Source organism: Numenius arquata, chromosome 10, assembly GCF_964106895.1.
Source record: "Numenius arquata chromosome 10, bNumArq3.hap1.1, whole genome shotgun sequence".
Lineage (NCBI taxonomy): Eukaryota > Metazoa > Chordata > Aves > Charadriiformes > Scolopacidae > Numenius > Numenius arquata.
In genome coordinates this window covers 25,986,139-26,011,622 of record NC_133585.1, presented here as the reverse complement: position 1 = coordinate 26,011,622, position 25,484 = coordinate 25,986,139, and the positions used below count along the sequence as shown (strand labels likewise).

Here is a 25,484-nt window from a genome sequence, read left to right as displayed (position 1 = left end):
TTTCCAGTTTGCAATTAAGTGAGGAGGATACTTCAAGAGTCTTTCAATGCCTTTGAAAGGCCTGAGTGCTGTTTTTGAATGCCTGGCAAGCAATTAGCATTGCAAAACCTAGAAGCTGGTATTATAAAAATAGAACTGCAAGGTTAGTTGGAAGTGCAGTTGTTGTACTGAAACGGATAGAATGCAGATTAAATGAAATAAGGGTTAAAAATGTTGAATGGCCAATATTTAAAATACATGTGAAAAGCATCCTTTTAGTCTGTGAGGACCTCAATGGATTTGAAGCAAGACTTCCTGTTATGGGCAGTGGTATATATGAAGGAGGCAAAACTGAATTTATAGGGTACCTAAACTTTCCTCCTTCCTATTGCAGTGCTGTGAGAAACAGCTTTGGATAAGTACAAGATTGAAAGCCTGGCACAGGAACTCAGACAGCAATAAGATTTTTATATCTCTGCATAACAACATTAAATTGCAGTGAGTCATGCATTTCAACTAATATTTTGAATCTTAGAGTTACATAACTTGATTTTCTTTTTAATAGAATTTGAACAGAAACCTGGCTTTAGCAGCTACTTATACAAACAGTCAAGCCATAGGAAAACCATAGAATTGTAGAATGGTTTGGATTGGAAGGGACCATTAAAGGTCATTTAGTCCAAGCACCCTGCACTGAGCAGGGACATCTTCAACTAGATCAGGTTGCTCGGAGTCCTGTTCAACTTGACCTTGAATGTTTCCTGGGATGGGGCATCTACAACCGCTCTGGGCAACCTGTTCCAGTGTAAAACTAAAATTTCCATTTAAAGCTTAAAGATTCATGAAAATTTATTAGTACCCTTTGTCAAAGGACTTTTCCAGATTTCTACCTTTTCTTTTATTCTTTCTGCACTGGTCACAAACATTGAGTTTGAATTTCTCATTTGTCTGTGGAAAAATATCTCTCATTTAAAGAACTGCTGCTTCTGTAACCTCTCCAGGAAATAGTGTCTGCCCATGAACCGTGAAAGCTTTGGATTGCAGTAGATGATCACTGCATGCCACAGCAACTCTTCTGATCTAAACAATCCAAGAAATGAAAGTACATTGAATATTTGGCCATATGATTTCATTTTTTTAAGTTCTCCATAGTGTGTGAATGTCATGTTTTTCAAGTTAGGGTGATTAGCGAAGGGCACTGATTTCTGTAATAGTGCAGAAGGGGTAGTTTTATGGGGAAAAAAATAATAGTATAGCATATTCAAACTGCATTTGAGTTGTGGAACAGGGTGTCATTAAATCCATAAGATTTTACTGAATCAGATGAGCTGGCTATCTGTCCTTTTATGTACACTTCTTTTAAAGTTCTTTCATAATACAAGTAGCTTTTATTTTTAGACTAGCTCCTCAGCGGTAAGATGGAAGGTTAACTGTGTGAAGTCAGGTGCTATTTTTGGTTCTGTATTAGGCTTCCCAGTTATGCCACTTAAGGAAAGAATCTGTTACGCTGGCTTTTGAGCTGCTGTGATTAATGCACTTATGGGCAAAGATATAATCCGTGTAACTGAAAATATTTTTTTTTTCCTCTTCAAACAAACTGTATTATGATCATATCATGAGCTGCATTTGTTAATTATCCATTTCCAATTTCCAGTTATTCCGTGTTTAGTAAGGCTGTTGTTTCTTTGTGTAACTTTTGAAATAGAGAAGCATAACGTTAAATTTCGCTGTTTGATATACTGAAATGACTCTTGTTGAAGTAGTGGATAATACTGCAGAAAGGATTGTTCTAGGGTGTTTTGTGTTACAGATAGACAGATGCGTTGTACAGTGTGGTTCAAAATGATTCAAAATTTCCAGAATTTTAGTCATTTTCAACTGTAATTATCTGATATCTAAATAGCTGCGCATCATCAGTGCAATACTTGAAATGTGAGTTTGCAGAAAGAGATCAATTTTGCCCTTTGGAAAAACTGGTGTGTAAACCTTGCCAGAAAGGTTTACGGTACTGGAATGCTTTAAGAAATAAGTATGTGTAGGAACTCTCTTTAACTTGTGCATATTTCTACAGCTTATTTTTCTTACTGTCATTTCCATTGCAGTGAGAAAGATCTATTTGAATCGCACCCAAAAGCCATCTTCCATTTCCACATATATTCATCTTCTGAATTAAACTTGGAGATGTTAAAAAATACATGCAAAAATCTGTTTAAAATGGAAATAAAACTAAAATGCGATACGTGCTCAATTCTGTCATCTGTTCCCGATAGCTTATGTCTGCAAGAGTTGTGGTGACCTGACCAGTCTGTTTATGCAGCCTTTCTGCATTGTCATACTGTATTAGGCGTTTCCTGGGCGTACTGCCAGCCTTTTTCTGTTTACAAGGCAGCAGGCAAAGATTTAACATTTCTGTTTTCTTTCTAACTCTTTAGATTCCCTGTGGGACAAAAGGGTTTGTCTACTCCTTTTTCACTGCTGTTCCTCGTCATGGAGTCTCAGTGAAAGGAGGTTCATTTTCTAATGATGACTGTAATAATGTGTCACAGCCATTGATTAAATAGTCATTTAGGAAGCTGGCATAGAAGAATTATTCTCATTATGGTCTTTGTTTCAATATTCTTTTTTTTCTTTTTTTTTTTCCCTAAATAGGTTAACAAGCTCCCTTTATCCAAGGCAGACAAATTCAATATTTACAATTTTTTAAAAACAGAAAACTTAGTTTTTCTCTCATTGTTTACTGAATTTAATAAACATGAAAGAAAAAACAAAAGGGTGCCAGATGCCAAACCTCAAATGATAAATTAGACAATGCCTTGTGGAAGTTCTAACCTAGAAATCAGATTTATTATGTAGCTTTATTTTCGTGTCCAGCAGAGCTGGGGAGGCCCTCAGACCTTTCACAGGCTGTGGTTGTGGGTAGCTTTGTGAATGTGAATCATTCCATTGACTGGAGCAGAACTGCTCACAAGCCTAAAGCTAACTAACCGCAGGGGTTAAAAAGGGGCTTTGTAGAGTGAGACCGAAAAACAGGTGAACTACTTATAGAGAAAAAGGACCATCAACATGTTTTCACAGAACAGATCAACTGAGACTGTTGGAAAGGTCTTAGAGCCTCTGGGTAACTTGCAAACAAAAAAGCCCCCCCACTTTTATAAAGTTTATTTAGTCAAGAAATATAGGAGATTAATATAAAGGAAAATTCTTAAAATCTGAAGTAAATTTGCTGTTCAAGATACACAGTCATATAACAGAAGACCAGGTAATGAATTCTTAACTTTTGTAACACAGTCGATAGTTTTGCATTCTTTCTGCATGATCTGATCTCTGTTACTGTATTTCACATTTTAGTTGCAGACAATATAATTTTGCATTTGAGCCTCAGAAATCAAGAGGTATTTGTCCCAATGCCAATTATTTTTAGAGAACAAAGGAGATTTTTTTTTTCGTCCTGGTCTACTAATGACCTTATGGAAGGTGGCTGTTGGGGAAGTTACTATGATGCGTTGCAAAGTCCTCATAGCTACAGCTACAGCAGGAAGGGTGTCTGGAGTCTATCGAGCTCATGGTTATATGTCCTCAAGCTTTAGGACTCCCCAGCCTACCCTGTAGCTGTTTCAAAGAGACGTGCCCAGTTTTAGTAGCATTTGAGCTCTTTCAAGCGTTGCATCAGAGTGTAGTAGCTTGCATATCCCTCTTCTGGTGTTTAGAGATTCTGTGGTAGAGCTGTCACAGAGAACATAAGCTGTTGATGAACAGAAGTTTTTGGAAGTGTCAAGTGCTTCTTCTTGTCTATACCAGCAGGAATCTTACCACGGAATCACTTGACCTGTTTTTCCAGTTTACTACATAGCTGGTATAGCAATGTTTTTTGTTGCTGTTCTTGTGTACAGTGTTGGCTTCCATACTTGTCTGGCTCTCGAGCAGTTTCTTTTTTCCCTGCTTCCAAATCACTTACCATAGTTGCTTTGGTCACTTTGTCATTTCTACCAAATGAATGGGTTGTTAATTGAAAAAAAGAATACTGGTAATTATGGTATTATTTTTTTCAAAGGGCAGGGGCTCATTGGTTTGACTTTTCTCTGTATTTCTGCTTCCTGAGGATATTCCAGCTACCCATCTGGCTATTCTCTTGCTGTTTACTGAAGACATGTCAGGAAATGTGACTCAGTATAACCAGGCAAATAGCTGCCTTAAGCTAGTACCGAGTCTCTTCAGTGCCAGTCTCGGTTTCAATCATGAAGGATATTGATAGATTAGTAAGTAGTTAAGAATATTGGTTAAACACAGGCACCACCTTTCTCTTGGTCAGGTTTTTCTGTGAAAGTGCAGAGACCAAGGGGAAGTGCCGAGGTAAGAAAATCTGTGTTAAAATCACAGTACTTGGTGGGAATGGGTGGGAATGCCCTTTTTACCTTCCTTTTTGAGTTCCTGAGGCTGCCCAGAGGAAACTCTTCCTTTTGAAATTTAAGTCTGTCCCTGTTGGTGATGGAACTGAAATAGAAAATGGACAACTGACCTGTTCCTGCAGGAGTGCTTTCCTTGCATTTTACACTTTAGGACACGCACAAACCCTTGAACTCTGACAGCTTCAGAAACACTGCAAGAATTTTAATGAGACTGTTTGCGTGGCAGTGAAGAGGAAGCGGCATGGCTAACTTTATTGGAAAAGGGGAAACTAAAATGATGATTAAAAATATGACCTGACTGGCAAAATAGACAAATATTTTGACTTTTGCTTACTCAGGAATAAAGGTTGATGCAAGGGGCAAAGGGCAAAACTGTCAGAAGGGTGTACTTTTAATCTGTCCCCGTCAAAGAGTAGCATTTCCTATCAGAAATGCGGAGACCCCTCACACTGAAGGCAGTGGCAGGGAGGTTGGATCTAAATTTGTCATGCTGACATTTAACAAATTATTCACATTCTTTTTTAGCAGTTCATGGAAAAAAGCTCACTGCATTTCTTTAAGAATTTTAACCTCAACGCCCGTCACTGCTGCTGAGCTGAAAACACCTACACAATTCCAGCTGTTACTGTGCATGCCAGTTTTCCTAGTTTTTCTTTTGTCTGGTATGTTATGTGCTTCCTTTTTAAAATATTTACACCGTATCCTGTTTTCTTGAGGTCAGAAGATATAAATATTTCTTCCATTGTTAAAACAAATGCAAATAATCTTTCATCTCTTTTCCAGTTTTGATGTTTTAGTTCCATTTTCAGCTGATGTAGAGAATTTGTCACCCGGAGAAGCTTTCCCCAGACACAGGGTGTGCCTCTTCAGACTTAAACTGTACAGTCCTTTTGCTGCTTACTTAAATTGAACCAGCCGTACTAAATTCAGCCAAACTATTTGTCTTTACAGCTCTTGATCGTACATTTAGAATGAAGCTGTATTTGTAGAGCTGGAATAAATGCAGTTTATCCAGTGAGCTCCTGGCTGGAGGGTGTTGTTATATGTTACATACAGAACTCTTTTTAGTGCTAAAGATTTGAGAGGAATTGAATTCTTCAGTAATTTTTTGGGTGTTCATAAAACCTCCATGATGTCAGTCTCTCAAACTATTTAGGTTTTTTTTTTTCCTGTGGTGGTCAAGTATCCTGTGGATAAAGGTTTCTATCATTCAATTTTTTTAGTTGTAGCTTCATCATAAAGGACAATTACTAAATACCCATTGAATTCTCTCTGTAAAAGATTGATCATTATTCATGTTTCTTCTGGTGGGAGTGTATCTTCTGCTTGTTAGATTCAGAGGTGGGAGTAGGGGTTGGTGTAAGTTAGATTTCTAGGTCTGTGTGATGGTGATGTGGAAGGGTTTTCTGTATCAATCACAATTTGTGTATTCTAGTCCAGTAGCTGCATCTGACTGAAGAAGTACTTCTTTGGAAAAAGCAAACTTCTTTGGTTGTAAATATTTGTCAGAAATATAACCCTGTTTTAAAAGGTAAGTATGATGGGTATATGTGACATTAAAACACTGCACCAGTAGACAGCAGGGGATCAGGGAATTAATTTTTCAAATAGATGTGTTTCTCTCCTTCCCTTTCAATACCCAGTTTTCACATTGTGACTTGCATTTTTGCCCATTCCTGTGAGCTCTGTGATTTTGAAGTCCTTTTACCATTAATGGCCTTGCAAACTACTGTTAGTCATGTGCTTCTGTAACATAATGAGTATTTAGTAATAGGTATCTCTGTTAGAAATGTCTGTGGTTTTCAAAAATTTTCATCTGTTCAGTGTTCCGAGATTTCCTAAACTGGGGGGGAGTTTTATGAGAAAAGACTGCTTTTTTTTTTTTTTAATTCAAGAAGTAATTGAAGTTTTGAATCATTGGATCGTTTTGCCTCTTGCATACTTGTTTGGATTTCTTGCAGTTGAAGCTGATGACGATTATATTCTCCTGGTGCTGCCACTTGAATTATGTTGTCCTCTGATCCTTGGTCTAATGGTGAGCACAGCATTTTTGAGCCCATCAGGAAGCAGTGATGCCCAGAGTCATTTGCACGTAGTGTCAGAAAGCTATGGTGAGAATGCAGGTGAATGGTTTCTGTTGAAACAGGCACAAAATGATACTGTGGGTGACCCTACTGAGAAAGAAAATGTAATGTTGACTTTCAGCTATATTTATTCTGAGACTTTTTTGCACGTTTTTGCTTTTCCTTATTCCCTTATATTCCTCCTTGTAATTGTAAGCTATTAGAAGTAATTTTAAAGGCCTGAGTACAAGTCCTATCTAAATATGTACTACTACACTGTGTATAGTGACATATTTTAAACAAAAGAAGTGCAGCGAGACAACCTGATAGCAGTCTGAGTTGTCAGAGGAACAGGATTAAGTCACTTTTTGTCCTAAATATAGAGAAAGCAGTGGAGTTACCAGCAGAACATAGGCAATGTTTTGCTAGGAAGAGGTGTTGTATTTAGACATAAATAGGGTTTAACACATTTTAAACTTGTTAATTGAAACATCCAGAGTTAACAAGATAATATTTTTCTAAAGTGTTCCTAAAGCAGTTTTTCAAAATATATTTCATTTTCCTGAGTGGGGAAAAAAAGAAAAAAAAAAAAAAAAGAATTTGAGGAAGTATAAAACTCCTTTGGTGTAAGGCAAAGCACTGCAAGGCACTGGGGGCATGAGTAGAGCAGTGATGGGTAGGCAGAGCTTGTGGAAATGGCACCTGGGTTTGGGGGGCTTTTGGTGTGAACTTGTGCCCCTCAGAACATCTCTGCCCGTGTCCAGCAGCGCGACTGGGGTAGGTGTTTGGAAAGCTTTCTCATCACTTTTCCCGTAGCGGTGGGTTTCGTTTGGTTGTTGGATTCCTGAAATCTGTGGCAATGATAACGAGTCCTCTTAAGTAGAGACAATTATGAAGTAGAGAGGAATAAATCCCACTTAAGTAAAATTTCTCTTGAATTTGTGCAGCTTTTCAAATCCAGTTAACGAGAAGCAGCAGCTTCAAGAACAGCTGAAAATGTCTTTCAGCAGTGAGAGCAGACTGTCATTGCGGTGGTGAGATAACAATACAAGGATTTTGGTGATGGCTGGAGTCCTTCGGCTGCGTAACGCAGTGACACAGATGCTGGATGCTGCGTGTGGCACCGGAGTGAGGATCTTGCTGTCAAGGGCACGGGCTGTTATTCCTGGGTTAGCTGCCATGACAACTGCGCTGCTGGTGAATGCTCTGGGTGGGTGTTCCTGCGGTGAGCCGAGGGTCATTGGTATTCCGAGTCTTTCTTGGAATACTGCAGGCAGTGGAGACCCTGTCCTGTAGTTCTGCCAATGCTTACTGTTACCACAGCGGGAAAAATATGCAAATAGTGTTGACAGGTATCTGGGAAGGAAAAAAAGCTACTTTCCCTAAAAGCAGGTTTTTTGTTTTACCTCTTTAATTACATGGTTTTACCAAGTGGTTCGAACTTCCTTAGCTTCTACATAGCTTTTACTCCCAGATCTCATTTGGGTGTGCAATGTGAAAAGAATAGAGAAACAATTATATAGTAAAATTTTAATCTGTTTCCATTTTAAAAGTAGCTTGCTACCTGCAAACTTTGTTTCCTTACAAGGGAGTTGGAATGAGTTCAGTGGGATTTCTTGCCGTGGTATTGTAGGTTTTAATTGTTTTTAAAGCAGAAACTTGCTGCTTCACAAGCTGACTTTCATTGACTTTTGAGGAGTGAGGTTTTTTCAAGGTCTTCGGTTTTGTGTTTTTAAAGAATGTGTAAAACATTTTTCTTTCTGATATCCTTATCCTTCTTGAAATACATTGTAACATGATTACTGAGACGATTAAGAACAGAGCTATAAAAGGCATGGAAGGGACTCTATTTATTTTTTTTTAATAGGGAATACCTTTTAATAAAAGCAGATTTTTTTTTTTTAACAGGACATTAAAATATAGAAATCAAATGCCTCCGAGCATAACAAAATAAATTTGTAGATGCAAGGATTTTACCTTGACAGATTTTTCTCATAAACAATTAACGTAAGAATACAGGAAGCTTTGATATTTGATTAGTGTTCATAGCTGATCTTGTCAAAGTCATCACATGCATGTGTACTTAGAGGCAAAAATACAGGTGTTAAATGTAAGAGAAAGTGTTTTTTGATGTGAGGGGCAGTCATTTTACATTCTTGGCCCTGAGGTTTCCTGCATTGCTGGGAGAGCTGAAGGACAGATCATCCTGAGTGCCATTACACAGTGCATGAAGGACACCCAGGTGATCAGGCCCAGCCAGCACGGGTTCATGAGGGGCAGGTCCTGCTTGACCAACCTGATCTCCTTCTATGACAAAGTGACCCACTTGGTGGATGAGGGAAAGGCTGTGGATGTTGTTTACCTGGACTTTAGTGAGGCCTTTGATACAGTCTCCCACAGTATCGTCCTGGACAAACTGGCTGCCCATGGCTTGGATGGGAGGACTCTGCGCTGGGTTAAAAACTGGCTGGAGGCCGGGCCCAGAGAGTGGTGGTGAATGGAGTTAAATCCAGTTGGCGGCCGGTCATGAGTGGTGTCCCCCAGGGCTCGGTACTGGGGCCGGTTCTCTTGAACATCTTTATCAACGATCTGGACGAGGGGATCGAGTGCACCCTCAGTGAGTTTGCAGATGACACCAAGTTGGGTGGGAGTGTCGACCTGCTGGAGGGTAGAAAGGCTTTGCAGACGGATCTGGACAGGTTGGATGGATGGGCCGAGACCAATGGGATGAGGTTCAACAAGGCCAAGTGCCGGGTCCTGCCCTTGGGTCACACCAACCCCCTGCAGCGCTACAGGCTGGGGGCTGCCAGAGTTGCTGGAGCTGCCTGGCAGAAAAGGACCTGGGGCTGTTGGTGGACTGTGGGCTGAACATGAGCCAGCAGTGTGCCCAGGTGGCCAAGGAGGCCACCAGCATCCTGGCCTATGTCAGGAACAGCGCGGTGAGTAGGACTCGGGAGGTGATGGTCCCCCTGTCCTGGGCACTGGTGAGGCCCCACGTCGAGCGCTGTGTCCAGTTGTGGGCCCCTCACCACAAAACAGACATTGAGGTGGTGGAGCGGGTCCAGAGAAGGGCAACGGAGCTGGTGAGGGGTCTGGAGAACAAGTCTTATGAGGAGAGGTTGAGGGAGCTGGGGTTGTTCAGCCTGGAGAAAAGGAGGCTGAGGGGAGACCTTCTCACTCTCTACAACTACCTGAAAGGAAGGTGTAGCCGGGGGGGGTCGGTCTCTTCTCCCAAGTCACGGGCGACAGGACTAGAGGAAATGGCCTCAAGTTGCACCAGGGGAGGTTCAGGTTGGATATTAGGAAGAATTTTTACACAGAAAAGGTTACCAAGCCTTGGAATGGGCTGCCCAGGGAAGTGGTTGAGGCACCATCCCTGGAGGTGTTCAAGAGGTGGGTTGACATGGTGCTGGGGTACATGGTTTAGTGATGGTGGTTTTTTGGTTTATTTTGGGTTTTTTTGTGGGGTTTTTTTTGTTGTTTTGTTTTGGTTTTCATTGTTTTGGTTTTTTTGTCAGAGTTAGGTTGATGGTTGGACTTAGATGATCTGAAAGGTCCCTTCCAACCTAGATGATTCTATGACTTGAAAACTGGAGTGTTTCTGTCATTGTAAAAGAACATTATGGTGTCACTGTGAAAAGGAAAACACAAACTTACTAATTGTTGCTGACTAACTGAAGATTTATTATTTGAAAGTACTGCATTTGTTTATTTTGCTTTGCATACTTTGCTGTTAAGGTGACGTGCCTGCAGGACTTCTTTGGAGATGATGACGTCTTCATTGCATGTGGGCCTGAGAAATACCGGTATGCCCAGGATGACTTCGTGTTGGATCACAGCGGTAAGACTGTACATCCTAAACTCACTGAAATAGTCAACTTCATTGAATTTCATTGTTCAATCCCCAGGAGTTGTATGATTTAGGAAAATATACATGGGAATATATTTTCCTATGGATTAAACAGTTTTTTCCAAATCATCATCTGTATTCTTTAAGTCTGTTAAAATGCTCTAATAAATCTGATCTATTTTCTTGGAAAACAGTCCCTGTCCCTAAAGTTACGTGGAAAACAGCATTGAATTTTAAAAGGTTCAGTCATGGATCTAATGGATCTAAAATCTGTTTAAAATGTTCACTTTTGACATCTGTGACTATAAGATGATTTTCATATCGCTGTCTTAATGAGATTTTTGACAAATCACATATGTAACCATGCTCATTTCAGGCCTTGAATTGTCCTGCTAGACAATTCACACATTCCAGTCTATAGACCAAGTCTTGAGTCTGTTTATATTGTGAGGTTGTAGGGTGTGTTGGGTGAGGCAAGGAGGTGAGACAAACTGGGACTTTGTGCCCATGCTGTCCGCTATTGATGGATCATGAATTTAACTTGTTTACGGAAGGTGTTTTTCTGTAAAGAGAAAATCTATAATTTAAGTTCAAGGAAAAAGCTCTCTCCTCTGTCAGGGAGTTTTAGAATTGGCTTGGAATATCAAATCATACGCATCTTGGGTTTTTTCTCCATTTTCATAGAATCACAGAATGGTTTGGGTTGGAAGGGACCATTAAAGGTCATCTAGTCCAACCCTCCTGCACTGAGCAGGGACATCTTCAACTAGATCAGGTTGCTCAGTGTTCTGTTCAACCTGGCCGTGAATGTTTCCCAGGATGGGGCATCTACAACATCTGTGGTCAACCTGTTCCAGTGTTTCACCACCTTCATCATAAAATATCTTCCTTATAGCTAGTCCGAATCTACACTTTTTTAGTTTAAAACCATTATCCCCTGTCCTATTGCTAGAGGCCCTCTAGACATGGGTTTTTTTCTGTCTATATTGGTTCAGATTTAGAATCACCCTTATTTTCTTTTATGACATAATTAATCTGTGATAAAGAAAACTTACCCTGGCAAGAATCATCATATTTGAGGTTCAGGTTGTGAATGAAGGGGGCTGGGGGTGGGTGGGGTATTTGCTTTGCTCTCAGGTAACTGAAAGCAAAAGCACCTGCTGTTTTTCTAATTTTTACAAACACCATAATTCCATTACGAAATCTTCGGTTACATCAAGAAGTATAGGTGTATATCTAACCCTGGTCCGTACATTTGGGTGGATGGAGGATTCAGCTGGCTCCCATTCTGTTGTTACTGCTAGCATGCTGCTTTTCCAGAACTGCTCGATTATGTTGATTCAACTAGTGTGGAGGTATTTTTTTAGCATAGTTTTAGACTACCTAAGATACGATTTTATTCTTATGGAGGAATGGAAGAGCATTCTTGTGTTAACTCACACTGCAAATTCCAAGTCTGGGCAAAATCATAATTTCCCATGGAGATTTAAGGTTGTAAATTTGATTTCCCAATATTCCATGCACAGACTAATTGGGCTCATTTCCTTTCTGAGAACACAGCGATGGAGGGCTTTTATCTCCCTTCATCTCTTTGGCTTCAGTGGTCCTTGCTTCCTCTAATAACTCTGGAGGTCTTAATGGAGAAAAGCAGTTTAGTACAGAGGGGAACACGACTTGACTGGCAGCGCATGCAGCTCTACTTACTAGTTTTGATGGTGGTGCGACATCGTAATGATGGCATTTACATTGTAGTGATGAATAACAGGGACAAAATCAAGAGGGAAATTTATATGATTCCATTGGGAGTGATTTGCAGTGGATACTAACTGTAGAAATTAAAATGTTTCAAAAATCTCAGTGCATGTATACCTACTGATTCCTTTCCCAGTTAGATTGTCCTTTATTTTATGATATATAGCTGATGGTAAATGTCAGTAATCTATTGTCTCAGCCCTTTGGAAACAATAGACATTTTTCACTTCTTTAAAAATTGGCCACAACATCAGTTTCTTGCAAAAGAAGGTAAAAGGGGCTTGCTGTGCAGTTGCCCTATATGAAGCTGCCGTTACAGTGTGAAGGATTTACTGAATTATCAGAAGAACCTTGGCATCAGCTGACTTCTTTACTCTTTCAGTTGTGAGTAGTTGAGTTATAGTCATAATTCAGCTTCAATACATGAAGAAATATTACATGTAGAATGTTACATACAGCATTTGTGTAGCTCAAATATCTTTGTGTGGTATGTAGGTTAAAGTTCTGAGATGCTCTTATAAATTTGCTTCACTCAGTTGGGCAAGCAGGGTTAGAAAATACTGATGTTCTTTTTCTGGATAATAAACAGCAACAGTAGTGTTTGGAGGAAGCCTCTACATTGAACTGTTGTCAAAACTCTATCTGCTTGCTTTGTAGAATGCCGTGTTATGAAGTCCTCTTATTCCCGATCATCTGGCATGAGGTATACTGGGTCCAAAAGTCCAGGACCTTCACGTCGAAGCAAATCACCTGCCTCAGGTACTACTTCTAGGAAAGAGCTGAACACAGAAAATACGTGAAAGTTAGAGTTTGTTTAATGGGTGAAAAAATTGTTGTCTCTGTCTGAAATACAAGTGCCATGCTTTGTTTCCTGAGGGGAAAACATGTTTTTTCAGTTTGTCTCATAGATTTAATACTAATTAATAATAAAATTTGCATTTATTTTTGAATCCTGAGAAGTATGGTTTTTAGTTTTTAATTAACAGGCCCAAAAAGTTTCAGTTTATGAACATTGGAATAATTTGTGGTAATTGTACACTTGGGATATGTTTTCAGCATGACATTTGATTTTCTTGAAGACTATTAACTACAGGATAGTTATGTGGTTAAATTCACGTTCATTGAACTAGAGTATACCTTTAAGTGTTTTGAATTTGAAAGGTATCTGCTATATAAGACAAATATTGTTGGCAATACTGTATTTTCCTGTTTCAAGTAATTTTAGGAGATGTTCTGGAATGTTATTGCCCATTAACAGAGAAGTATTTTTTTCTTTTTCTTGTGCTTCCTGTAATTTCAAAGAAAGGTTCACATTGTGTTTTTGCCAGCAGTTTGGCTGAACACCATATGTTCCAACCATTGAATCTTTTATGCAAATTAATAGAAGGGAGAAACTTGGTTTTTTCCTTTTTTTACCTCTGCGTTTAATTTCTAAGTGCAGGAAAAGTGGATTATTTTATTTCCCTCAGACCGAGAGAAGGAGCCCTGAAATCAAACCATTGAATATCTAAATATATATGCTCTGTTTTGAATGTAACTATGCATGTAAGCTCCTGTGCGTGTATTCAAAACTGCAACATGTTCCATATTCTCATTTCTGTATCAATATTTGTTTTGCTTAATTGATGCTGGTTAAAGTAATTTTATGTCTTTGGGTTCTTTCAAAGTGGAATATTGATCACCTATTTATAAAGGTTGAATATTTAACTGAAAAGGTTCGAAGAATGATCGCAGTAACAACAAAGACAAAAGGTAGCATGAAGGGCCAAGTTTCACAACTGATCTACGTTTCGTGCAATCCTGTTAACTCCAGTGAGATAGCATGAGAAACCTATCAACAGTGAAGTTTATGCAAAGTATTTAGAAATCAGTGCTGCCGTTACCTTACTTATTTCTAATTGGACACCCCTTCGGTTAGGTTAGTTTAAAAAATTTGTCCGAAGTGTCTGGTATTTATCCTTCTATTTACTTGCCATTTTTTCTCATGTAGTCTTTACTTATCTTTACCCTTCTTCCTTTCATGCATGTTCAGAGCTGTTTAATAACTTCTTTCCTTACTGTCTTTTTCCTTTGTGTCAAATATATGAGTACAGTAAAGAGGGGTGGCCACTACTCCAGTGCTTATTCTTCAGCAAAATCCCCAGGTGAGCCATTATTATTATGGCTGTATATCACTAGTGTGTCTCCTCCCTCTCCATTTACCTGTATTCTTTTTGCTGTATTTGTGAATATTTTCAAGCTTGGTACACATGTTTTGCGTTCAGTGAACCAGAGACGAAACGGATGTACGTTTTTTGTTGAAGTAGATTGTTTGAGTGAAATAACATAAACGATGCTTTACAGTTCTTGGACAACTGCTAATGGTGTCAAAGTTAAATTTGTAAAGGTGTAATTTGACTACAAGTAGAGAAGCATTCTGAGGAGCAATACATTTGTATATGTATTCTAAAGCAGAATAGAAAATTTCAGCCAGTGTGAAAAGACAGGGATGAGGATTGCTGAAAAAAGCAGTGCAAAAACATATGTCATTTTATTTGCAGTTACTTCTTTTGTTTTCTTGTGTTATTTCAGCCTATGCTCTAAAACACTGAGAAACCTCTTTGAACCTTCAGTTTAAAGCGAAAGTATCTCTAAAAGAAGTAGCATGTATTTTGATTAGCAAGTAAGTTGAGACTTTGGACCACACTAGATTGTTAAAAGATATTCATAGGTTTTTCAGTTTTCAGCATTCCAATATGCCAAAGAATTGTAGCCTAATACGTACTACTTAAAGAGTGACAGAGAAGAAATTTTTTTCCTGTTTATTCATGTCTAAAGAAACCTCAAAAGAACTAATACTTAGAAAATAGATAAAAAAGGTGAGTTTTGCATATACATGAAATAATCAGGAAATCAATAGCAGTGGACAAGTTTGTGCCAAAAATGAATACAGATTGCTCGTGTGGTTTCTGATTTAAAAAAAAAAAAAAAAAAAAACACCAAACCAAAAACGTACTGCTGTCTGAAATAGCAGTATTGTGGTTTAACCCCAGTTGGCAACTAAGCACCATGCAGCCACTCACTCGTGAATTTTTTACACCTACACAGGGCCCATTCCAGCTTTTACTGTTGTTGCAGTTGTGTACCAACTCGCGTGCAGTGGATCTCAGAAGATGTTGGCAAAGCTGTATCTAGAGACAGCTCTTTTAATTAGCAGAACGTACCATGTGTTGTAGAATCATAGAAGGACAAAAATTGGAAGGGACCTCTGGATGTCATCTAGTTGTACCCTTGGCTCGGAACATCACCCTTGTCCACCAAGCATGCCTGAGGTATTAGCAAAGAGCGAGGGTGCTGTCAGTGTAGGCTCTGTGATGTTCTTCCTTACACAGTGAGGAGAGAGAAGAAGATTGTTAACCAGCCAATTTCACAGGTTACAGTTTAGTGCTTCCTGTCGATGCTTAAAAGGATGGTAGTGACTTAGAGACAGACAAGGATGTCTCATAGTGTAGGCCTGGTCATGTTCAGGAAATAGTGACCTTTTGTGAACTGTATAAAAGGAATTTGTGAATAAAGAAAACTTTTTCCTCCTGTAGTAATAGTTGGTCATTTGGAAGCAAATTTTTCTACTGAAGTATCTCATTTTTGGTCATGAACTTTACAGCTCTGTATTTTTTCTAATGGCTAGAGCAAATTGTGTATGCAAGAAGCAGAAAACAGTAATATAGCATTCACTAGCCCTTTTCATTGTCATACTTGCAAATTGTTTATAAAACAAGGTGCATTGATATGCCAAGTTTCAATAAAGTTATCTAAAACAAAGTGATGAAAATAAGTCTGCAGGAGGAACGTATACTCCTAAATACTCTTAGCTTCTTAAAAAAAACACTTAAGTAATTTGCCGGTTGTTCTTACAGGCAGCCCTTGTCAAAGTCAAGACAAAAATATCCTAAACTTACTGAATACTTTTAATATAAAAGACTAGCTCTTGGTCACGTAATAGATCTGGGAATGTAAATCCAAGTTATCAGACTTCAAGACAGACTTAGTCTGTAGCTAAATGGTAATTAGTTATATCTTAACATCACACATCGGAGAAAGAGGTTTTTGTGAAAAACGGGGATTTGTGGAAGTTGCAGTGCAGTCAGCCTGGCCTACTGGTAGGGGTTGTCCGGGTTGTAAAAATATTACTTGGAAGGCATCTTCAGCACTGGGAGAATGTTAGGGTACTACGTTAATAGACACTTGTGAAATAAATCCAATAGCTCTGGTTAAGAAGTGTTGTGTAACCCGTGACAGACCTCTGAATGTGTATAGGATATGCGTAGGTGCAACTGTTACTTGCTTTGAAATTAAGTTTCTATTTGCCAGGGTTGCTTTTTTCTTTCTGAAAAAAAAATTCTTCACCATGAATCAGCTATGAAACCTTTCTAGCTCTTAAATTTCTGCCTAGTATTTTCCTCTCCCAGGAAAAATGAGGTTCAGCTAGAGAGGAAATAATGCTGCATCATATTTGTGTATGGTGAGCAGTGTGGTATTCTGTCTGCATAAGGAAATTCATCAGTTTGGTTTTTTTTCAGAAAATTACAAGGGCTAACCTAAGTTATATTCAAGTCACCAAAGATGCAACAGATGTTGTGCCAGGCCTCTTTGGAAAACTGGACTTAGAATGAATGAATTCTTGCAGTCAAGAGGGAAGATGTATGTTTTCACAGACACTTGAACTTCTTGGAAGTTCGGAAAAAAACTAGTAACTTTTACCTTGTTGGGGTTTTTCTCCCCTGAATCAATATGTTTCTGAATTATTGTTTAAGTTCTTTATCATCCAAACAGCTCATACTTCTTGCTTGTTTTTCTTGGAAAAAAAATCCAACAAAACAACTTGTGTTCTGCGAAAGAGTCTACCTAGAAAGTAAGGCATTGATCCAAAAAGGAGAGGTGGCAGGTCAAGAGTATTTAGGAATGCTTTGTCTCTCCATAATTTATTGTGCGATATAACAATAAAGGATATAATTTAAAAAACCTGTAGCTATTATTTGCCCAAAGCTCTTGCCCTGGCAAAGGACAGAGTAGGCCTTTTTAATCTCTAGAATGACAATGCAATATGTGTGTGTATTCTTGATCCTGTATCCAGCCACGTGAGTTTTGGGGGTGCAGTTGTGCGACATGCAAGCATATAATTTTTTCCTAAATGCTGAGGAGTCTATTTTGGTCTTTGTATGCAGATTTGAGTGATAACTTGTCAGAGATGTATGTTATGTTTAAAAGCAAGTTAGGGGTTTTGACTTCTATTCATCTTTTCTTTCATTTGTTTGCTTTTGCCAGTTAATGGAACCCCAAGCAGTCAATTATCCACCCCAAAATCTACAAAGTCCTCCAGTTCTTCACCAACAAGCCCAGGCAGCTTTCGTGGACTCAAGGTAAGTGCAAGTACCGTCAAAACCCCTAAATTCCATTATTCAGTGAATGATGTATTATACTGATGCTGAAGAAGAAAAAAATCAAAAAGAGTTACAATTCTGTAGGGTAGCCTTGCTGGTATGATTTTCTGAGTTGAAGCGGGAAAGAGATCTGAAGTAAGATTTTTGTATTTTGTCTTTGGTTGGCAGGATGGAACTCTCAGTTTAGGAAATGCAGAGGGTGATGGTGGCTTGAATATGCCGATTTGTCCTCCAAATTTTCCATTGTTTCGTGGGCTGCAGAAAGCCCCCAAGTAATTTATATTCCCTCAGCCTATATAAAAGTAGTATCCTCTTTTAGATACCTTATAGTTTTGTAGCATTTTGTAGCAGAATTTTATCTGAAGCACCCTTCTTCATCCGTGGCACACAATTTCACCTCTTGATGCAGTCTTGTGCCTGAAAGTGTGTGAGAAGTTCCTTTGGGAGCAGCCTGATGTCTGGCAGATTTTTCCCTGTGTTGCACCAAGAGAATTCTCTTCCTCTCCCACTTAAAAATTGGTAACATTTACAGTTCTTAGAGGCTGCTCTGTACCTTTTACTCAGGAAAATAAAAGGAACAGGCTGGAGCACAGCTGAGCATCTCACTGCTGCATTGGTGCAGCTGTCCTTTCAGGGAGAATTTTCTTATGAAATCATCAATTGCAGCCTTTCTGGAAGCACACTGGATGGTTTGCGCTGATTATTCTGATCAAGTAATAGCTCCCATTGGTGAACACAACAGTTATGAAGAGGCTACATAATTCTGTGAAAAACTGTTTTCTCACTTAAGAGACTGGCTGAAGGACGTGATTTGAATGGTGTTTAGATTTGGGTTTTGACATGCTAATTGTTACCAAGTCTTTGTGTTGCAAGGAGTATGGCACTGGTTTCTGCCAGGCTTCTGTGATAATTCTGAGGAAAGATTTTTATTTATTTCTTTAATTCTAATGTATTTTTAGTTGTCTGATTCATTGAAGCAACTTGGTGTTGGTCTCTGCCTTTATGTTGCTGAGCTTCTCTTTGTCCAAAGTGACATAGATTGGCCTTTCCCCTGTAAAGCATTTTCAAGAGCAGTGGTAGTTCTGGCATTGAAAATTAGGACCGTGTGTCTTAAAATTTGTCTGGACAGCTCTGCTATAGAACTTACAGTAGAGGACACCAAAATCATTGGACTGAGGCTCTCAGCTGGTCTGCACTATATTTAACAAATGCTCTTTTGTCTTTCTTTAATGAAATTACAAGCTTAGAAACTGGGTTTTTTTTTTTCCCACGCTGTCCTGTCTGCTTGTAGCCGATTAAAGCTCCAGAGATAATTCTGATAGTAAGAAGCGATTTTCAGTGAAGTGGACATGTCTTCTTTCCCCTTCACTGTCAGTTTCACTGCAGTAGGCTGTTGTACTTTTTCATTTTGGAATTTAATTGATGCTGGATACTAATGGGTTTTCGTGTCAGATACTTCATCCCAAAGAAAACAGCAAAAACAACTTAATCATTTCAGACCTGACCTGTTACCGAAGTAGTGACTACCTTTTGTTTTATCTCGTTAGGATGCATCTGTTCAGTAGGAGGATCCCAGCTGTGCTCCTGAGACTAAAGATAGGGAAAGTTATCTGATGAATCTCAGGATAAATTCCAAAAGGATCAAGTGCACAGTGCAGTGATCCTTGTTTCTTGATTATGTTCTAGTAGTAACGGCTGTTTTGGTGAAGTATCAACATAAAACCGGTAACAGGCGGGCGTGGTTTTATGCAAACCCAGATGTTTTTAAGAAACCCATTATTATTTTTGTAGGATTTATTTTGGCCAGTCAGATGAGGAAAACAGAAGGAAAGCAGGGACCAATTTTATCATTTTGAGATTACTGCTTTTCCCTATAGTTAAATAATTCCTTGTTGCTAAGACTACATTGCTGTACAGACAAGTAGTCTGGCTTCCTGCACACGTATAAAGAAGTGCCATGACTACAGCTGAATGAAAACGTAGATATAAATACCATGGCAGACAGTGAAAGAATAAAGTATTATTTTGGCTTTGGAAATGCAATATTTTGGCTGATTTGTTTTGTAGAAATCATATATGTTTATTTTTGTAGAGCGTGAAACAGCAACACTTAATAATGGTTTTATATGAGCTTGAGGCAGCAGGAAAAGGGAACAAATCAGGGTTGATGCTTCTATTTCCTGTAAAGAGCAGACCATCGAAGCAGCTGCACGTGAAATGTACTTTAAAAATGGTGTTGTTTGGAAAACCAGGGCAAAATAAAATATGTGGCTATAGATTAGAACCTGGCCAAGCTTTTTGAAGTTTGATGATCAACATAGAGCTTAAATGATAATATTAATTATCAAGGCAGTAAACTTGCAAAAGATACTGATTGCAACAGCAATTTTTTTCTCGGTCTCAGCACTGGGTCTTACATCACATTCTCCAAATGCCACTTTTCCTTTAAAGTGAAGTCTCGTCAGTCCCCAAGGATTCCTGCTGCTTCGCAACACTTTATAAGCAGATGTAGTATGCTTAGGCACAAAAAACTCCTTGCAGGAAACGTTCCCCATGAACAGCTTGTCTTTAAAGAGAAGGGCTTTCCTTCTGTCCTTTTCAGCTCTTCCAACCAGAGCGCCCTTGTGCTATTAATTATTCAGTACGTACAGTACGTCAGTTTGCTGTCCAACATCCCAATCTTGCAGAAGTGTTTTTAAAGAATTACTGGAGTGTGACATTGTATTGAAGTAAGGAATTTATGCTATCGTTTAAGAATAGTGAACACTACAGAATTTTCCCACAACCCAAATAAATGCCTTTATTCCAGTAAGTGACAAATATGGATACCATGCACCCAGTTGTATGCTACTATGTATTCTTATTAAAGTTGTTTATTTTTAACGTCACAATTTTAGCCTGTAACCTAGACATTTCCCTTCGCAAAGGGTTTGTTTCAAGGTAAAGATTTAGATATAAAAGTTAACAAGTGTGGACATGAAGTCACTACTCTGTACAATATTCTTTTTTGAGCAGATTTGCCGAGTTTCTTATTTTTCTATTAACTTTTCCATAGAGATTAAAACTAGTACATGGATTAAGAAATAATAGTAACAGTGCATTAAGTGGCACAGGAACAATTGACCAAGAGGAGTCCATTCTGTAGGCAGGTGACAACCTAAAGGTTTAACCTTTATCTTTGGTTCTCATTGTGTATTTATAGATACCTAGCCATGCAATGCTGTTAGGGGTACTCTAACTCTTAGCTCTGTTAGTACATCTGTTACATCTTCTAATACATCTGTTACTCTGCGTGCTTCATACCATAAAAATCATCCAGAGACTTAATCTAGTCAGATTAAATATGAGATTTTGGAAAGTGGTGCCCCCTTTTGAAATTAAGTACCACAAAGTCTTGTCATCTTTTTAAAAAGAAAATAAAACTGTACAAATAAAGAAGCTTTACAGTTGAGGCCTTTCCTAGAATCCTAATTATGCTAAATAGCGTTGTGTTTGAATTTGTTGCTGTATTACTTTTTCAATTGATTGACCAAATGACCAAAGTGAAAGGGCATTAAAACCTGATCCAACAAATAACTTAAGTACTTGCTTAACTTTAAGCTATTGAGTAGTCCCTTTTACTTCAATGAGGATGTTAATGTACTTAAAGTTAAACATGTGCTTAAGTGATTTAAACAATTAGTGCCTATCTTCATCAAGGTTTTAATCTCTTCAGTTTTGTACGCATGTGCTTCTGTTAGCGGTTTCATGTTAAGAATATTTACGTGCAGTTATCCGACCCAGTGATACAGGTGCAATAGCAGTTCTTAGAGGGATTCTTTAACTTCTCCCTTTGAATTTACAATTCAGCATCCTTCTTGCTTGTACAGTGGATAAAAAGAGTTGGCTAATTTGTGCTGGAAAGGAAACTGAGGTTTCACATGGCATCAAGTCCATTCACCATTGTCATCAGTTTGCTAAATGCTTTACATAATGTGTTGCAACTCAAAATCTCTTTAGAAAAAGGGTAAATCTTTATGTGGTTCTTCAGTGTTTCCAGAGCAGTGCAACAAAATGCATGACATCATATATATGTATATATTTCTACTGTGCTCTGGTACAGTATAGAAAGACCAGACTGATTTTGCTGCTGAGGAACTGAAACACAGACTTACAGCAATCTCTGTTGTAGAATGAGTTCAGCCTCATGTCTAGAACCATAAGGGAAATTAGTAGCTGAGCTAAGGTTAAACCTGCCATTTCAGGTTCTGATCTAGCATCTCAGCCACAACAGCAGCATTAGTTTTGGTTTTTTCCTTTTTGTATTCCTTTTAGCTTTTTTCCCTGTTGCTATTTGCTTCCTTCTTGTAAATACTGTGGTAAGAAGGTAAGAAGGAACATGCCCAGTCATGCTCTGACCTTATTCCAAGGATGAAGGAAGTTGGAAATGTGGTCTAGATAGTCCCATGTATTGTCACTCACTGAAAACCCAGAATAGATTACCAGTAGTTTTGACTGATGACTGATTCTTTGCAGTGATCTGTTCTGTTATCCCTGCTTCATGCTTGAAGAAAATGTGATTGACTAGTTAAGAGACTGACTCATGATTTTGCACAAATGTCCCTGTTCCTGGTCCTTGTTAAATAAATAGGTAACTCAGACAGCAGCATTAACATAGCCTGGTTTTAAGTTATTAGCAAGGAGCAGAGTAGTAACTGACTGGTTGCTGTTTGATACTACTTCTATGCCAAATGCTAGTAAACATCATTGTTTCAGAGGCTCTGCAAAATGAAGTTTTACAGCTTCTAGTTACCGTACCTTTAGCTGATTTGGCAGCTCAGCTGCCACTAGAAACTTGAGCGTTCATTAGCATTTCATGAGCCTTTAGACAATATCCCTATCTGTCAGTTCAGTTCTTTCATTGACAATAGTGTTAATGATTTAAAATATTCAGCAGTGTAACTAGACAATGTCAGCTAAAATGGAAAATGCTGCATTTGCATTCCTGGTGTGATGCAAAGCCATTTCAACAGACACTGAGCTTAAGGCAGAGAAGCGTTTTAATCCTTTATGTGGTGAGTGGCGAGAACTACTATAATACCCCATGAAGAAAACAAGATATGGAACTTCACAAAACAGCAGGAAATGTTACATACAGAAGGGGGAATGATCTAAAATATGTTTTAATTTCATAGAGCATCCCTATACTTAACTGTAATGGGAGAGCTTATAAAACAATGATGCATAGAACACATCCAGTACATTTTACTATTTATGGCATTCATTCCTATGTGCCCACCCCTTTTTAAAATAAAAATTGATTGTTGTGTATGTCCCTGGGCAGTATGACAGGATGACTTTGAGTAGAATTGTCAAGATTCGGATCGAGAACCAATTAAATTGTTAGTGCAGCAAAAGTAGTTTTCTTCATCATTCATCCTTCAAAATCATTTAGATTTTAGTTACTGTGACACTGTAAAAAAACAAATACTGGATCTATGTCTGGTTGCCTATCAGACATCTAACTTGCAATGCTTGTAGATGTCATAAATCTTCACATCGATAATAACCTAAAATGTAGACTGCTATATTACCAAGCAAATCTGACTGTCATAGATAAACCTGGCGACCTATGCCAAAATTCTCCTCTTTAAATGAAAGCTACCGGGGCTATTCAAGCATTTCTACTTTACCTTCCTAGCATGCTTCACTGCTAATCTGTACAGAGCATGTATTGACAGAGTTCAGTTAGGAAAACCTTAGGCAGTGCCAGCTATGAAGGGATGTTTTAGACTACAGCACGAGAGCACGTGCTTGCTGCACTGGCCACTGAGTAGTTGTCTGGAGGTGGCTGTCTCTGGCTTACATGAAAATTTACGCGGAGTGTATTGTAATGATCTCGTTGAGTAGAATGAGGAAGGAATGTTGTCTCACACACACGGGCTCTATAGTGTTTAGATGGAACTTGGTGCAGCTGGAGGGAATTTTCTTTGCTGTTTACGGAAATCTGTTCAACTACCTATTAAATAGGAATATCAGGGCTGAATCTGAAATTGGTGCAAGTGACAATGATGTACTATAATGATGATGAACTGCGACAAAGCAAGAATAAAAATAAGATGGGAGTAGAAAAGTAAACTGACTTTGTATAGGTGTTTTTAGGGTGGTTGTTTTTAACTTTGCTGTTTTTTGGTTTTTTTTTTTTGGCTGACTCCTTCTTGTGGTTACTTTATCGTCAGAGATAATAAGTTCTTATGTAATTCCATAGATTTCTCCACATGGTGGATCTTCTTCCAATGTGAATGGTGTACCTGAATCTCTCCATTGCCAGAGTCCTGAAGGTAGGACACCAATAATTGCTAACAATCCTTGCAAAAATTTTGTTGTAGGTGACAGTTGGCTTAGCACTTTTAGGTGGTTTCTGATGACTCCAAACAATTTTTTGTTTTGAGATATTTGATACCTTGTCGACAACCTTATCTTGGAAAAATTGTTATCACGTTTTTCTACATCAGGGGTTTAAAGCTAGGAAATAAATTTTGTTCTTTTTTTTTGTCAAGTGGTAGCATATTAGTGGATCCTGCCCTTCAGTGGTCACTGTTAGGAATTTGAGTGATTTTTGAACATGACCGGCAGAGTATCACTAGAAATGATGTTTGTGGCTGGATTGAAAGTGGAGCCCTCCTCAAAACAGCACATTCTGCTTCAGGTAGAACCACTAGCCCGTCAACTGACCTTACCTAAACTTAACCTTTCATTCCTCATCTCTTTAAAGTAATGTTATTTTTTAAATTTATTTTAAATTTCATTTGCAAGTCATTTTTTTAATATAATAATATTGAAATAAGCCCCTGTCAAAATTATTTGCATTTTGGATGTTTTGGCGACAGCTAAGGGAACTTGAAGGAACTCAGCAGATAAAACTTGGTTCTTTTACATGCATTGTAGATTAATCTGATTTGAATTTCTGCTTTGAGTATGCAAAAAGATACCTCAGAAATAGTATTTTGAGTTCAGAAAATATTTAGACTAAGGACTTCTAACTGCATTCATTACTTTTAGAATATGTCCACACAAAACCAGTAATATTTGATTTGTGTGTTAAAAGGTCCAACAACTCAGGGTAGTCTTATCATGTTCTTTCTTATGTTTGAAATGAAAACAAGGGAATAAGCTGTGAAGAAAACAGCTTACTGGTTTTGTTACAAGTTTTGTTTTGCGTTTGTGACTGTTCTGTATCTGTTGAACACATTGGGCATATATTACGTCCTGCTGATGCTTCTCTTCAGCTTGCATTATTGACCTTGCTCTTTTGCAGGTGTGAATGGAAACAAGTGCTCAGGGTCATCTGCAATTCTGGAGAAGTATAAAGTGGGGAAGGTGATTGGTGATGGCAATTTTGCTGTTGTAAAGGAGTGCGTAGAACGGTAAGCAAGGAAACTGTTCACTACTGCTGTTTATTTTACTGGATAAAGCCTTGTGCATTAGCATAATTTCATATAAAATGTGATGAGATGAAAGCAAAGAGCAGTTGCAGAGATATGTATGTACTTCAGGAGAACTAGGCATAGCAAAACACACGGAGCTTCCTATGTATTATTCCAGCAAAGGGATATGAGAGCAGCAGAGGAATATGGCTTTTTATCCCAAAAACTAAAGGAGGTATCACCTTCTAATGGAGAGGTTCTTAAGGAAACCCCACAGATCTTCAGGAAATCCCTTCACACAACAGACTGTTGTGGATGGCAGGAAATTGTATGTGACATCTGAACACTCTTTGAGAGGCCTCCCTTCTGCCTCAGCAGTTCTGCTGCTACAATATCCCTACTGCCTGCTGCTTAAATGATTTTTGACAGCTTTCAGTTGAAAATACTGTGGGCAAAGTATTCTTAAAGGCACGCCGTTACAGAATCACAGAATCTTCATGGTTGGAAGGGACCTTTGAGATCATCGAGTCCAACCACAAAAAAAACCAAAAACAAACAAAAAAAAATCCCAACACCACCACCACACAACCCCACAAACAGACACAAAC

At 38.5% G+C, this 25,484-nt stretch overlaps 1 protein-coding gene across 3 annotated transcripts in view; it reads left to right on the top strand.

The window, feature by feature from the left end:
• DCLK2 (doublecortin like kinase 2) overlaps window positions 1–25,484 on the top strand; it is a 92,305-nt gene that overhangs the window by 40,406 nt on the left and 26,415 nt on the right. For 2 of the 3 annotated variants that reach the window (XR_012463468.1, XM_074155222.1), the window contains exons 3-7: window positions 10,187–10,289; window positions 12,708–12,809; window positions 17,355–17,449; window positions 23,718–23,790; window positions 24,768–24,876. Coding sequence is in view for 2 of the 3 variants with exons in the window: in XM_074155222.1 (XP_074011323.1) it covers window positions 10,187–10,289; window positions 12,708–12,809; window positions 17,355–17,449; window positions 23,718–23,790; window positions 24,768–24,876 (482 nt within the window). In the remaining variant the exon portion in view is untranslated. Of the gene's footprint in view, window positions 1–10,186; window positions 10,290–12,707; window positions 12,810–14,143; window positions 14,195–17,354; window positions 17,450–23,717; window positions 23,791–24,767; window positions 24,877–25,484 lie in introns of all 3 variants that reach the window. The other variant, XM_074155221.1, reaches the window with a different exon arrangement.